Source organism: Ranitomeya imitator, chromosome 2, assembly GCF_032444005.1.
Source record: "Ranitomeya imitator isolate aRanImi1 chromosome 2, aRanImi1.pri, whole genome shotgun sequence".
NCBI classification, from domain to species: domain Eukaryota; kingdom Metazoa; phylum Chordata; class Amphibia; order Anura; family Dendrobatidae; genus Ranitomeya; species Ranitomeya imitator.
Genome location: NC_091283.1, coordinates 185,146,255 through 185,162,646, shown reverse-complemented (window position 1 = coordinate 185,162,646; position 16,392 = coordinate 185,146,255). Strand labels below are relative to the sequence as shown.

General features: G+C 47.0%; 1 protein-coding gene across 9 annotated transcripts in view; it reads left to right on the top strand.

Annotated features, from left to right (window-relative positions):
- Window positions 1-12,223, top strand: part of KDM5C (lysine demethylase 5C) — a 56,260-nt gene extending 44,037 nt beyond the window's left edge. For 6 of the 9 annotated variants that reach the window (XM_069748257.1, XM_069748261.1, XM_069748256.1 and 3 more), the window contains 7 exons: window positions 5,498-5,677; window positions 7,560-7,700; window positions 8,001-8,522; window positions 9,900-9,954; window positions 10,047-10,249; window positions 10,612-10,830; window positions 11,450-12,223. In XM_069748257.1, coding sequence (XP_069604358.1) covers window positions 5,498-5,677; window positions 7,560-7,700; window positions 8,001-8,522; window positions 9,900-9,954; window positions 10,047-10,249; window positions 10,612-10,830; window positions 11,450-11,461 — 1,332 coding nt within the window. In that variant the 3' untranslated portion in view covers window positions 11,462-12,223. The remainder of the gene's footprint in view (window positions 1-5,497; window positions 5,678-7,559; window positions 7,701-8,000; window positions 8,523-9,899; window positions 9,955-10,046; window positions 10,250-10,611; window positions 10,831-11,449) is intronic. The other 3 variants (XM_069748260.1, XM_069748262.1, XM_069748255.1) reach the window with 1 other exon arrangement.
- Window positions 12,224-16,392: the final 4,169 nt, after the last annotated feature.

Here is a 16,392-nt window from a genome sequence, read left to right as displayed (position 1 = left end):
GTCTAGGTACCTGACTGCATTAGGCAGAATAACAATCTTGTGTAGTAAGCTGCACCAAGAAGCCTGTCCTAATCTGTCTTCTCTCCTGAGGGAAGAACAGTAGGCGTGGAATCAGAGGGAGACTAAACTCTACTTTCTGTTGTGCACTTGGGTTCAGACCCTTGGGCCTTCGATTTGTGTTCAGCTTCTTTGTCCACTGAGCCACAGCAGGCCATGCTGGAGAATAGACTTCACGACTTCACCCAGCTGGAGGTTGGTCCCAACACTACAGTAGTGAAGGGGAAGGAGCAGCTCCCCTCTCTGCTATATGCCAGAGCTCTAGAATCATTGTGTTTTTAGATTAATGGCTGAACCTTACTCACACCAGTAACCACAACAGAAGTGTGATGTAGTGGACAAGTCAAACGTTCTTCAGCAAACCGTGTGCGGCAGGATTTATAATGACCATCTCCCTGTGGAGGGCGCAGAGCGGGCAGTGATACAGATGACGGCAGCATGGGGTGCACCGCCATACCCAATGCTGCTGACTGCAGGGCTCAAGAGCACTTAAAAGACGTATTGGCTGTCATTAAGGGGTTAACTGACCTGAGATTTAAGAGAATAGCCTCCCCATACAGGTGACAATCCAGCAGCTGTACACTAGCTGACAACTTGCTGTATCAGCCACGATCAGTGTTGGCACCGTCCAGATCTGTTTAACCCCTTAGATGCTGCTGTCAATAGTGACTACATCATTATAAATGGTTAACAGAGCGTGTGGGCTTCCTCTATATCCCAATTGGTGCCCTCAGATCATGATTGTGTGGTCCTGATGTTTGCGATGGCAATTCACGACCAAATAGCGGCCTTAGTCTGTCGGCTGTTGTAACCTGTTCAGAAGTTACCGACATTTAGGTGGTAAAAATATACATTTTCATTTCTGTCATGCCACTTTGCATTAATTCCTGTAAAGCACCTGAAGGGTTAATAAACTACCTGACAGCAGTTTTCAATATGTCAGGGGGTGCTGTTTTTAAAATGGTATCACGTTTGGGGGTTTCCCAATATGAGACCCATAAAGTCAATTCAAACATGGATAGGTCCCTAAAAAAGTAAATGTTGTAAATTTCCTTGAAAAAAAAATGAAAAATTGCTGCTACCTTTTTAAACCTCCTAAAATGCTAACAAAATAAAAGAACACTTTACAAATGGTGCTGATGTAAAGCCGACATGAGGGAAATGTTATTTATTAATGGTTTGCTGTGGTATGACCATCTGGATTAAAGGGATCATTCAAACTTTGAAAATTGCAAATTTTTTAACATTTTTCTCAAATTTTTGATATTTTTTATAAATAAACACAAAACATATTGACCTAAATTTACCATTATCATAAAGTATAATCTGTCACGAAAAAGCAATCTCAAAATCACTGGGATTTGTTGAAGCATTGCAGAGTTATTACCACATAAAGTGACACTGGTCAGATTTCAAAAATTTGGCTCCGTCACTAAGGGGTTAATGCACCAGTGACTGCACTGCACTAGAGCATTTATTACACCAGTGACCGCACTGCTTTAGAGCATCTATTACACCAGTGACTGCATGGCTGAAGAGCACATAGTATACCAGTGACTGCACGGCTGAAGAGCACATAGTACACCAGTGACCGCACTGCTTTAGAGCATCTATTACACCAGTGACTGCACGGCTGAAGAGCACATAATTCACCAGTGACTGCACGGCTGAAGAGCACATAGTACACCAGTGACCGCACTGCTTTAGAGCATCTATTACACCAGTGACTGCACGGCTGAAGAGCACATAATTCACCAGTGACTGCACGGCTGAAGAGCACATAATTCACCAGTGACTGCACGGCTGAAGAGCACATAATTTACCAGTGACTGCACGGCTGAAGAGCACATAATTCACCAGTGACTGCACGGCTGAAGAGCACATAATTCACCAGTGACTGCACGGCTGAAGAGCACATAATTCACCAGTGACTGCACGGCTGAAGAGCACATAATTCACCAGTGACTGCACGGCTGAAGAGCACATAATTCACCAGTGACTGCACGGCTGAAGAGCACATAATTCACCAGTGACTGCACGGCTGAAGAGCACATAATTCACCAGTGACTGCACGGCTGAAGAGCACATAATTCACCAGTGACTGCACGGCTGAAGAGCACATAATTCACCAGTGACTGCACGGCTGAAGAGCACATAATTCACCAGTGACTGCACGGCTGAAGAGCACATAATTCACCAGTGACTGCACGGCTGAAGAGCACATAATTCACCAGTGACTGCACGGCTGAAGAGCACATAATTCACCAGTGACTGCACGGCTGAAGAGCACATAATTCACCAGTGACTGCACGGCTGAAGAGCACATAATTCACCAGTGACTGCACGGCTGAAGAGCACATAATTCACCAGTGACTGCACGGCTGAAGAGCACATAATTCACCAGTGACTGCACGGCTGAAGAGCACATAATTCACCAGTGACTGCACGGCTGAAGAGCACATAATACAGCAGTGACTGCACGGCTGAAGAGCACATAATACACCAGTGACTGCACTGCACTAGAGCACTCACAGTAGTGGTCCTGTTTTCAGCTTCCAGGCTGTAGGACAGCTGGAAGAGGAAGGTCCTACAGGAAAGGCACTATTCAGTCTCAGGAGGCGGAAAATGGCGGCCGTGAGAGGATGCCCTGGCTCCAGAGGGTAAAAGCACGCGTTACAGGGACGCACGCTGAAAACCCCCCACTCTGTACAAGGAGACTGACAGGCCTGGATGAGGGGCAGAGCCAAGCGCCGGATTCGGGAGGCTAAAGATGGCTCCGAGGCAGAGAGATGAAGCTGAGGCGGGCGGGGCTATTACAGGCTGGGTGTGCCAAACTACACAGGCCAGGAGGAACTGAGCAACGGGCGGGAAAAAAGCCCGCCTGAAGAGCAGGAAGAAGGGGGCGGAGCCAGCGCTGCAGCTAGGCCCAAGTGATGTCGGGACCTAGATTACTGCTGGTGACCGCCGGAGCATGGGGGAGCGGTGCGGAGGATCTAAAAACGCCGCAAAAGAATGCCTGAAGCCCCCAATACCCCCAAAATTTAAGGGGGGAAAAGTCCCTAATGCCCAACTCCACAGCTACACAGCTAGGCCTGGGAGAAGCCGGGACCTAGATTACTTCTGATGACCGCCGGAGCATGGGGGAGCGGCGTGGTCACTATTAAAGGAAAAATTGGTCTTCTTTCTTCCTTGATCTTATCTTCTTTCCTTCTTTGTCACACCTGGGGGGGGAGAGAGAAAGTACCTCCCCATCCAAGAAAGGTCGGACGTCCGATAATCCAGCGTTGTGGGACATCCGTGTCTCCTCAAGCCGACAGGCTCTGGTGGGCGAGTGGGTGGGAGACTGAGGCAGGACCGACAATCGGATCACCTCAACACGCTTCTGTGTTAGGGGCTGGGGTCCTGCCGACTAGACGTATGAGGATACGGGGTGGCAGTACACGTCGTACTCAGTCTCTTTGTGGGAGTACAGCAGTGACCGTTCACACTGTATTGCTCCGTGGTACCTGAAAAGGAACGACGCACATTGAGGTAGATAAGGGTCTAATGAAAGACCCGTGTCCACCTCCTACTGACACTAAGCTAAACTGAATATCCTACTTCCTGTTGGTGGGGTGTACACTGCAAGGAGGAGGAGCTAACTTTTTTATTTGCATAGTGTCAGCCTCCTAGTGGCAGCAGCATACACCCATGGTTTCCTGTGTCCCCCAATAAAGCGATAGAGAAATCACATTTTATAAATTTATTTGCATTTTGCAGTGAGAAATAAGTATTTGATCCCCCTACCAACCATTAAGCTTTCTGGCTCCTACAGACCAGTTAGATGCTCCTAATAAACTCTTTACTGCATTAAAGACAGCTGTCTTACATACTCTCCTTTATAAAAGACTCCTGTCCAGACTCAGTCAGACGCTAACCTCTACAACATGGGCAAGACCAAAGAGCTTTCTAAGGATGTCAGAGACAAGATCATAGACCTGCACAAAGCTGGAATGGGCTACAAAACCATACGGAAGACGCTGGATGAGGAGACAACTGTTTGTGCAATAGTAAGCAAATGGAAGAAATACAAAATGATTGTCAATCAACTTCGATCTGGGGCACCATTCAAAATCTCGTGGGGTATCCTTGACCATGAGGAAGGTGAGAGATCAGCCTAAAACTACACAGGGGAAACTTGTTAATTATTTCAAGTCAGCTGGGACAACCGTCGCCAAGAAAACAATTGGTAACACATTACAACGTAAAAGTTTAAAACCCTGAAGTGCTCGCAAGGTCCCCCTGCTCAAGAAGGCACATGTGCAGGCCCGACTGAAGTTTGCCAACACCTGGATGATTCTGTGAGTGATTGGGAGAAGGTGCTGTGGTCGGATGAGATAAAAATTGAGGTCTTTGGCATTAACTCAACTCGCCGTGTTAGGAGGAAGAGAAATGCTGCCTATGACCCATAGAACACCATCCCCACTGTCAAGCATGGAGGTGGAAACATGTTTTTTGGGGGTATTTCTCTGTTAAGGGCACAGGACTACCTCACCGCATCAATGGGAGAATGGACTGCGCAATGTACCGTAAAATACTGAGTGACAACCTCCTTCCCTCTGCCAGTTCATTAAAAATGGGTGGTGGCCGAGTCTTGTAGCAAGACAATGACCCAAAACATACAAGGTCATGGAGTGGGCTAGCCAGTCTCCAGACCTTAATCCCATAGAAAAGTTATGGAGGGAGGTGAAGCTCCGAGTTGCTAAGCAACAGCCTCAAAATATTAATGATTTAGAGATGATCTGCAAAGAGGAGTGGACGAAAATTCCTCCTGACGTGCGCAAACCTCATCAACTACAAAAAATGTCTGACTGCTGTGCTTGCCAACAAGGGTTTTACCACCAAGTATTAAGTCTTGTTTGGCAGAGGGATCAAATGCTTTTCTCACTGCAAAATGCAAATACATTTATATAATTTATACAATTTGATTTTTCTGGATTTTACTTGTGATATTCTATCTCTCAATGTTAAAATTAACCTACCCTTAAAACTACAGACTGTTCATGTCTTTGACAGTGGGTAAACTTACAAAATCAGCAAGGGATCAAATACTTATTTCCTCCACTGTATGATGCCGCAGAGGCACAAAGTTTGGACCAGCAACTAAAAACATGCAACTTGCTGGGACTGTCAATCATCCGAAGCGCCTCCATCCCCTGGTCCAAGGTGGAGGAGTGGTGCTTTTGAAGATTAACCTTCAGAAAACCCTTTTAACCAATGAGCTGCTTATTGAGATCAGAATACACAAGTTATTCTGTTCCTTGTGTGATCTGAAAATCACTAGAAACTGCAGTGCTGTCAGGAAGGAGGGTTGGATTATATTCTGAAAGTTTCCTGATATTTAACCCTGCGTATTAATGGAATGTTTGCCGTCCTGACATTATGTATTTTTCTTTAAAAGAACGGTGATCACTACCCCTGCCTCGATGATTTGGAGGGACTTGTTGCTGTAGGTCGAGATCTCCCTGTGAAGATGGATGAATTGCATCAGTTGGAAGTACAAGTGGCTGCGGCTCATTCCTGGCGGGACAAAGCGACAAAGACTTTCCTAAAGAAGAACTCATGTTATACTCTTCTGGAGGTGATTACACTAGACAAGGGGAAAGGAACTTTTATCCTGGTTTTTAGAGTCAAAACAATCATTGATTATTCTTGGTATTGTAATGGTGGATTAACTGCAAGACCATCGAGTGATGGCATTTATACACCGATTTCTAGCAGATCTGGAGCTTTAAAATGGTCGTGTACAATTGGACGTCCTTTCTAAGTATCCCTTGAGTGCACATTGGCTTCCAAGCCTTTGTAGCTACTTACCCTGGGCAGTTCGAGACCTTGGCACTGTTCATGTTAAGCACAGCAGTACATAAACTTCAGATGTTATTGTTCAAATTCCTAAGGCTAGGTTCATATTGCATTAAGTGCAGTCTGAAAACGGACTGCGTTAACGCAAGTTCTGAAAAAGATCGCGTTTATGCTAGCGCAGATGCTCTATTATTATTATTTATTGTTATAGCGCCATTTATTCCATGGCGCTGTACATGTGAGGAGGGGTATACATAATAAAAACAGGTACAATAATCTTGAACAATACAAGTCAACTGGTACAGGAGGAGAGAGGACCCTGCCCGCGAAGGCTCACAATCTACAAGGGATGGGTGAGAATACAGTAGGTGAGGATATAGCTGGTCATGCAGTGGTTTGTTCGATCGGTGGTTACTGCAGGTTGTAGGCTTGTCGGAAGAGGTGGGTCTTCAGGCTCTTTTTGAAGGTTTCGATGGTACGTGAGAGTCTGTTGTGGTAGAGGGTTCCAGAGTAGGGGTGATGCGCGAGAGAAATCTTTTATGCGATTGTGGGAAGAGGAGATAAGAGGGGAGTAGAGAAGGAGATCTTGTGAGGATCGGAAGTTGCGTGCAGGAAAGTACCGGGAGACGGGGTCACAGATGTATGGAGGAGACAGGTTGTGGATGGCTTTGTATGTCATGGTTAGGCTTTTGTACTGGAGTCTCTGGGTAATGGGGAGCCAGTGAAGGGATTGACAGAGGGGAGAGGCTGGGGAATAGCGGGGGGACAGGTGGATTAGTCGGGCAACAGAGTTTAGAATAGATTGGAGGGGTGCGAGAGTGTTAGAGGGGAGGCCACAGAGCAGGAGGTTACAGTAGTCGAGGCGAGAGATGATGAGGGCATGGACTGGGGTGTTTGCAGATTCTTGGTTGAGGAATGAATGGATTCGTGAAATATTTTTGAGTTGAAGTCGGCAGGAAGTGGAAAGGGCTTGGATATGCGGTTTGAAGGAGAGATCAGCTATCTGTGCTAGCGGTGACTGACCCGAAAACGCTGCAGTGCAGACTGCGTCCGAGGGTCCGTCACAGAATGACGGCACATCACGAACGCATGCCGATTATGACATGCGTTAGCGATGCGCTACATAATGGCAGTCAATGGGTCGGCTAACGGATCCGTTACATAGCGTTAGTGCCGCTATGTAACGGATGCCGTCAGCAGACTGCACTTAACGTAATGTGAACCCGGCCTAATCTGTAAAACAAAATGTACAGGCCCACATAACATGGAGGCAAAAAGTATAGTACCGTATTCAGATATGAAGCTGAGGAGGTGACTGTCTGCATCCTTGGTGGTGTAGGGCAGTGATGAGTGAGTGTCTACGTATAGTATATTTGTATCCCTGATGGTCCAGGGCAGTCAGGTGGCTGATTGTAAGATCCCTGGTGGAGGGCAGTGGTAATGCTGCATTAAGCTTTCCTGTTACTTCTCTGCAGAAATCCCAGAGATTAGTGCAGAGAGGGGATGGAGCGCACTGAACAATTGAACTGTTAACATGTGCGATCCTCCTGTAGCTGCCACATCTTTCTCTAAAGCTGGCAGCTCCTTTGTCATCATAAATCATGCCCTTTACAGTCTGTTCCTATGATGGATGGTAATTGTTTTTCTTTCCATTATTGCAGGTTCTGTGCCCAAGTGCAGATGTTTCTTCAGGTACCGGCAAGAGATCCCAATGGAGGAAGGAGAAGGAACATGGCTTGTATCGATCGGATATAGAGAGTCTGGGGCTTTCTGCACAAGAGCTGCGAGATCCTGGATGCATTGTAAGTAATGGTGCCCATACATCTGACATCGCGGGCAGCCAAATGCTGGTTGGGAGGTGCACGGTCTCTCCCATACAAGTGTTTTCTATGGGGAATGTTGAGTAGGCCATATACAGGCAACTCGGGGAAACAAAAGGTTTGGGCATGAATTCATTATGCAAGATCCTTTTCTTCTCCTACATAACCTATCCCTGGAGGCTCCTATAGACACCAGTCCACCATACCTGGGAAATCTGATAATGTACATCTGATTTTTAGCATAATGAAGCGTCTGTATTTATTTTGTGTCCCTCCATTCAGGTCCTGGCCTTTAAAGAGGGGGAACAGAAGGAAAAAGCGGGCATCCTCAGACTACGGACTATGAACTCCTCGCTGGAGAGAGGTTGTGTCTGCGTGTGCGGACAACCTGCCGGAGAGCTAATGCTGCGCTGTGAGCTTTGCCAGGACATGTTTCATGGGCTCTGTGTGCCCGGACCCAGACTCTCTGCTCATCGTGGGGCACACACTTCTCAGTCTGTGGCTTGGTGGGAATGGGACAGTCGGTTTTTGTGTCCACTCTGTGTGCGCTCACGGCGACCTCGGCTGCAGACTATACTTTCTTTACTGGTTGCTCTTCAGAAATTGTCAGTGCGCTTACCAGAAGGAGAAGCCTTGCAATGTTTAACAGAGCGGGCAATGAGCTGGCAGGATCGAGCTCGCAGGGTACTGGCAACGCCAGAAATATCTAATGCTGCTACAACCCTGACGGAGAAAAGACAGCGGTTACAAAATTCTAAGGACCCACAGGCGCTGAGAGAGACCACCCGCAACGAGCAGAATCCTGTAAGTAGTTTTGTGGGAATTGTTGGTCTTCTCCTGAACACCTCATTACCCCATGTCTGGTCATAGCGCTGTGCTGGAAGACACGAGGTGTATTCACACATTGCAGAAAGTTCTTGTCACTTGAATTTGAGACTTTCGGTGACTGTTTTACACTACAACTATTGCAGCAGATGACTAGATTAATAGAGGAAAGTCCTGAAACTTTATGTAAAAAGCAATTTAAGTGCAAAGAAATAAGTGCTTAACACGTACTTGCACTGGGTACTCGGTGGTAACAAGTTACAGGTACATGGTCCGTAAAATGACTCTTAAAATGTTATTAATTTGCCTCTTGAATACTTGGGCCACTCCACTTGCCTCTGCTGGGACCGGAGGGGGTGATGCCCTGACCGCAGATTTGGCTTCAGCACTAGTTTACTGTCCTGTTTACATGGGCCGAAAAAAGGATCAGGCAGCAGAAAACATACTGAGCTCTTATTCATCATCCCCGGGTCCAGCGCTGCCCCTTGCTCCTGCGGTGATGATACGGACAGCGCTGCAACCAGTCACTGAGCTCTGCGGCTCCAACAAAAAGGCTGCTGAGCTCATTAAATACCCGCTATGCTATCGCAGTGTTGCCACAGCTGCAGCTGATCAACAAACGCTGGCGCTTCTGTGAAAACGGCACTAGACCCCAAAAAGCATTAGTGAGAGCAAAGTTTGTGGGATTTTTTTTTTTTGTCTGACCCTTTTGGAGCAATAACTTTTGAAACCGTATTATTCTGCTCCCGTTCAGCATCATGTCATGGGCAGCTCATCCCTCCTTTACTTGGGTTGATGTCCTGCCGATAATAAGTTATGATGGTATAAAATCATCTGGTCCCCCACCAAACGAGTGTTTTGCTTATTCAGTGGGCGATAATTAAGCAACGTTCTTATGAATTTACTGGTCATCTAAACGTGCCGTCATTTGACTGCACATAGTTCTGACATGGATGGTGATGACTTCTTCATTCTGTACTGTTCCTTTGTTACAGACCCTTATCTCCCACCCCTTCGTATATCTATTGCCTTCTGCCACCACCAGGGGGCACAATTGTATACAGCTGTATATGGATCCTCTAGAGCAAAATTGTGCTTGTACTGGAGGAACACTGGGAACATCTGCGTCAGTGTTTCCCAAACTCCATTCCTTGCAGCCACCAACAAATCTTGTATTGAGGATTGCCGTAGTATTGCACGGGTGATGGAATTATCAAGTCACCTGTGCAATACCAAGGAAGCTTGTCTGAAAATGTCACTCTATTTTATAAAAATGAGCCTAAGCATTTATGTTGACAGTTCAGGTTGTAATCCACTGATGTTTTTAACTTTTTTTTTTTTACGATTTCCAAACAGGTTCCCCATGAGAATGGAGATGGTCATTCAGAGAACGGCACTTGTGCCATGCCAGGTAACCTAACCCCACATGTCGTCTCTAGTACCACGGTGGCAATGTTGGTTGTTCCCCTCATTTTATCGTGTATATATGCTTCTTCCCTACAGATCTGGATGCAATGGCAGCTCTGCTCCCTCGTATTGACAGGACGTCTGTTCTGGATATTTCTATTGGGTCTCGAACCTTGCTGGAAGATCTCATGTTGGAAGGGGATCTACTTGAAGTCACACTTGAAGAGGAACTTAGTATTTCAAGGCTACTATTGGCATCACAGACGCCACCAGTGGAGCGGCTCCGGTCGCTGATCGAGGTAACACAAGTCTTCATACGAAACCGATTTAATGCATTCATTTTATTTTTTTCTAAGGACTAATTTTTGTTAATATTTTTTATTGAATAAAAGTGATTTGGCTTGTGAATATGGCAAGACATTCAGAACGCCATGCCCTTTCCCCTGCATGATGCAGATCTAATGGCAAAGTCAGACATTTTTGACGTCTCCTTTAATAAGTGAGGGTTTTTCTTTTTTTGCCATAGGTCATATGTCTACATAATACAGAGCCCTGTATGAAAACTATGTGCATTGCTTGAGAGTTTTAGATCAGTGACTTCTCTGTGCAGCGAAGGACTAGGTTCTCAGAAACCAAATCTCAGTGGCTGTTCTCTCAACAGATTGAACGGTGTGAACGAAGAGCCAGTCGACTGAAAGGAAAAGACCACGAAAAGAAGAAAAAGAGGAGGAGCGAGAGGGCGGAGGGTGGTTACCTGACCCCAACACTCCAGAAAGAGGAGCTGGGACCAAAGAGAAGCCGCAGTGACCGATCTCAGGACATGGCGGCAGAGAAGGAGAGTCCGAGGAAAGCTGGTGCTGAAAGTAATCAGAATGGAGAGGTGAGAAATGGTCCATGACTGTAGTGTGACCTTACAGAGCGTAGGAATTTTTTTTTTTTCTCTCTCTAGATACCTTTGTGAGAACTATAAATCCTCTCCTGGTTTGCTGGGTATAAATATTTTTTTTTTTTGCTTTTTTTTTTTTTTTTTTTTTCACTGACTGCAAGCAGAAACACTTGGTGACGAGTTGAATCACCATTTATATTAGAGTTACGGAACTTCTGTATCCAATAATATGAAAGGCATTTCTAAATGAGCTGATAATTCGTAAGAACTCTTCCCAATTATTAAATATATCTGCATTCAATGTGTGAGCAGAATGCTTGTTTGTCGAGTGATTGGATTTTTATGCCAGAATATAAATCGTTAATGGCAGTGCATTCCCCATGCACACTGGAGATGTGGTGCCAATGCCATGAAGCTGTATAGGGACACAAGTCTTATTCTCATTCGTTCTGTCCTCGTTACTACTCGTCAGGCAGTCGATCGCGCAATGACCGACTTGTGAAATCTGCCAGTATTTGCATAAAAGAAACAAAGATTTGTTTTATTGGTTTGTACATACAGTGAATTGTTCTTCTATATTTAGGCACTAAATCCATTTTCTCTTTCTTGCTAGCAGCGCTTGTGACACTCAGCGTGATGCCCTGACACTATGAATTGGGACAGTAACACTCCCCGCCAGACATGAGTTTTACCTCGTTGATGAATGGTTACAGGCGGCTGTAGGGGCGACAAGACCTAGAAACCCCTCTACCTCTTACACCGCTTTCTCTGTTCTATACACTCTCGTCTCCTCGAAAGGGAGGGGAGTACTTCTTTCTGGGGACACCTAGTGGAAGCTGGTGCTACTTCTTCATGACAGATGGAAAACTCTGCAGAAAGACTCTAGGATGCCAAGAACATCTCTTCCTCTTCTTGCTGACGTCAAGCAAATAACTCCAGTTGGAGACGAGATGCAAATTCTGGCAAGTTTTCCCCATAGGTCCTGCAGGGTGAGGTCCGGCCCTGTCAAGCATGTGATGTCACACAGAACCAATACCAGCGTCTGGTACCGCACTGGGCCAGGGACTTCTGTCAGTAAGGAAGCTATGACAGGGGTGTGGGGCGCACACCTTTTTATTTATTCCCTTCTCCTTGTGTTTCAATAACTGCCCGGCTTCCATCCTGTTTGACCCAATAGTTCAGGATCCAGGGGCTTTCTGCACTTCCCATCCCTGTAAATCTTGTTCACTTTGTTAAAAACACTTTGTTTAAAGAAAAAAAAATAATAATAATAATTTCTAGAAAATGTAAAATGAAAAAAAAAAAAAAAAAAAATCCCTGAAGTCTCCATGCTGGAGAGTTATCTTTTCTGATGTGTAGAAATAAAGGTAGAGGTTTTTGGACGCTGTCTCTCGGTTTGCTTTACCAGGCAAACTCTTAAGTTGTGTTATACCTCAGTATTGCAAATGTTTATTTTCCATACGTCTGTTTGGCAGGACTGCAGGCCGCCGGGGACTCTGGTTCATGATAGAGGGGTTTTTTTTTTCCTTTTTGTTTTTGTACCCAGAAAGATTTAACTTATTTGACTGGAAATATTGCTTTTTATTAGGTTCAGGTAATAACAGATCGTACTAGATGACTCTCTGAATATCACTTTTATTTTTTTTTTTTTCAATAATTCATAAAGTTCTGTCAAATCACTGTGGCTTCTTGAATGGTCCATTGTCCCAAGGATGGGGTTTTGTCTTTACAAAGGATTTTACACCGTTGGATGATTAGGTTTGACTTATACTGGCAGGAGTGGCACCGCAATGGTATAAAGGGTTCTGTGGGTTAACGGCATTTTATATATGAAGGTAATGTATTGATGTAGCTGCTGAGGTCTGTACAATAAATAGACATCTATTAGTTTCACTAGACGGCAATTAATACTTTGCTTTCATTATATCAGTGTTCACTTGTCACAAATTCGCCTCCGCACCACTCCCTGTGGCATCAGGAGGTAAAGCAGGGCCAGTGATGATACTTTACTTCTACCCATATGTCAGTCACCTAAGAGTCTTTGGTATTGTTCACAATTTGTTTTTTTCTCCTTCGTCTCATTGGGGGACGCAGGACCATGGGTGTTATGCTGCTGACACTAAGGGTACCGTCACACTGAACGATATCGCTAGCAATCTTTGACGTTGCAGCGTCCTGGATAGCGATATCGTTCAGTTTGACAGGCAGCAGCGATCAGGATCCTGCTGTGCTATCGTTGGTCGGAGCAGAAAGTCCAGCACTTTATTTCGTCGCTGGACTCCCGCTGACATCGCTGAATCGGCGTGTGTGACGCTGATTCAGCGATGTCTTCACTGGTAACCAGGGTAAACATCGGGTTACTAAGCGCAGGGCCGCGCTTAGTAACCCGATGTTTACCCTGGTTACCAGCGTAAACGTAAAAAAACCCCAAACACTACACACTTACCTTCCGCTGTCTGTCCCCCGGCGCTGTGCTTCTCTGCACTGTGAGCGCCGGCCAGCCGGAAAGCAGAGCACAGCGGTGACGTCACCGCTGTGCTTTCCGGCTGGCGCTCAGTCAGTGCAGGAAGCAGAGCGCCGGGGGACAGACATCGGAAGGTAAGTATGTACTGTTTGTTTTTTTTACGCTGGTAACCAGGGTAAACATCGGCCTGCACTTAGTAACCCGATGTTTACCCTGGTTACCAGGGGACTGGCATCGTTGGTCGCTGGAGAGCTGTCTGTGTGACAGCTCTCCAGCGACCAAACAGCGACGCTGCAGCGATCGGGATCGTTGTCTGGATCACTGCAGCGTCGCTAAATGTGACGGTACCTTAAGTTAATACAAAGAAAGTTATCTCCTCCCCTGCAGTATACACCCTCCTGCTGGCTCCAAGAGAACCAGTTCTTGCTTGGTGGTCGTAGGAGGCTCACGGGTCTGCTATTCGGACAAAAAACCTCTTATTTTAACTTCTTTACATTTTTAATTCTTAAGAATTTTTACCTGGACGAAAAGGCGACAGAATCTTTCAAGGCTTCTATCTCCCCAAACCAACAACAGGCGGGCACGTGGAGTGTCGCCTCCACGTATCTTCTCCTGCGACGTGGGGTGCCATGCCTGGGCTGATTTTTTTTTTTTTTTTTTTTTTTAGGGGTGACGGGTACCTTTTTAAAGGGCACCGATCTTCCCACACCATCAACAGACGAGCACCCGGCGTGTCGCCTCCATGTATCCTCTAATGCAGCCAGGCCTAAAGCCAGACAATCAGCCCTGTCCACCAGGAATGAACCCCTTGGGTGCTTAGAGACGTCCGTGCAGCCCCCCCGCTGCTCCTTCACCACTGTCTAGCGGATGAAGCAAGGAGGCGGACGGTTCCTCTCCCGCTGGAGTGGATCAAGGGTAACTGATCCCCGCACCATCCAAAAAAATCACTAGCGACAGCAGCTGTACAACGGAGGTACCTGCAGCATCGTACAAAGGACATCTTCAGCCTCTCCGAGTAAGCAGTATCGGAGGTTGTCTCCCTGCCCTAATGGGGGACATTAAACACAGAGGTTAAATACCCCTCCCCTTCCTGCAACCACCAGTGTTTTTCCTGTCCCCTATTGGGCATGAAGAGGTTCTCTGGTGCTGCTGTGGCTGGCGATCTGGAGCACCCTATGTTTACCTACTCAATGTCGGGGGCACCGCTCTCCTCCGTGGGCTGCTCCCGTCTCCATGTGACTCAGGACCTCTCCTGCGCCTCTTAAGGGGGTAAAGTTGGGCGTGATGTGCGGCCGGGGTCCTCTCCACATGCCGGCTGGTTCCGGAGTCCGCACGAACTGGAAGTAATGTTAAGCTGAACTTACGGTTCACTTCCTGGTGCGTTCCAGGGTGGAACGCACGTGCTCCCGGCGTGTCTCAGGTGTACTCCGGAGCTACTCGCATGATTGAGGCGTTTCTTTCGGGGTTCCCCCCTGACGACCTGGGAGAGGGGAGCACAAACGCTGGGACCTCGGTTATGTAAATCCTGGTTGGGGGATGCCTCCAGGTAAGGCCCATTATCTGTGTCCATCTACAAACTCTCCCTTTCTGCCTTTGCAGAGACCAGCGTCCACCCTCCTACTGTAAGTAGTGGATGAAGGTCCGTTGTTATCTGGGTTCTATCCTTATGGACCCTGCTCCTAAGGGAGTGCCCAGCCGCAAGTGTGGTGTACGTGCTACCAGGCTTCCCTCAGCATATAAGAAGCTTTGCCAGCACTGCTCTGACGATGTGTTGCATGCCGAACAGCCCTCCCTGTTGGACAGCATCAAATCCCTCATCAGGCAAGAGGTTCAGTCCTCTATGTCCGCCTTTTCCCAGGCCCCGGTACCATAACCCCCTCCTTCAAAAAAAAAAAAATGGCACCTGTGGAATCTGATTCAGACTCGGGCGAAGTCCTTACCTCTGGTTCGGAGGATATTTGGGAGAATGAGGGTTCCACTTCCACCCCCAAGGATTAGTATGGTGAGAAGCACTATGGGGGGTTGAGGAGGATGAAGTGAGATGCTTGGTGCAGGATGAGATGTTTTGGGGGGTTGAAACCTAAAAAAAATCAAGTTTTTCCCATAAACGATAACATCCAAAGCCTTATCCTTCTGGAATGGGCTCCCTGAGAAGGGCTTGACATCCCGTCAGATTTAAAAAATCATTTCCCCCTAGACCCCTAGACGGAGTTTGCTCTTTATGGGAAATTCCCAAAGTGGATGTGCGGGTGTCCATAGTGGCTAAGAAGACGGCTCTTCCTTTCAAGGACTCGTCTCAGTTCAAAGATCCCATGGAGAGCTAAAGGCTGAGTCACACAACGATATCGTTAACGATATCGTTGCAACGTCACGCTTTTGGTGACGTAGCAACGATCCCGCTAACGATCTTGTTATGTGTGACAGCGACCAACGATCAGGCCCCTGCTGGGAGATCGTTGGTCGTTGGGGAATGATCAGGACCATTTTTTGGTCGCTGATCACCCGCTGTCATCGCTGGATCGGCGTGTGTGACGCCGATCCAGCGATGTGTTCACTTGTAACCAGGGTACATATCGGGTTACTAAGCGCAGCGCCGCACTTAGTAACCTGATATTTACCCTGGTACCATTGTAAAAGTTAAAAAAAAAAAAAAAAACACTACATACTCACATTCTGATGTCTGTCACGTCCCCCGGCGTCCACAGGGTTAAAACTGCTTTCGGCAGGAGCGCTGCTAATGCACTCGCTCCGGCCGAGAGCTTCCCTGCACTGACTGTGTCAGCGCCGGCCGTAAAGCAGAGCACAGCGGTGACAATGGTAACCAGGGTAAATATCGGGTTACTAAGTGTGGCCCTGCACTTAGTAACCCGATGTTTACCCTGGTTACCCGGGTGCTGCAGGGGGACCTCGGCATCGTTGAAGACAGTTTCAACGATGCCGAAGTCGTTCCCCTGATCGTTGGTCGCTGGAGAGAGCTGTCTGTGTGACAGCTCCTCAGCGACCACACAACGACTTGCCAACGATCACGGCCAGGTCGTATCGCTGGTCGTGATCGTTGGTAAGTCGTTTAGTGTGACTTAGGCTTTACTGAG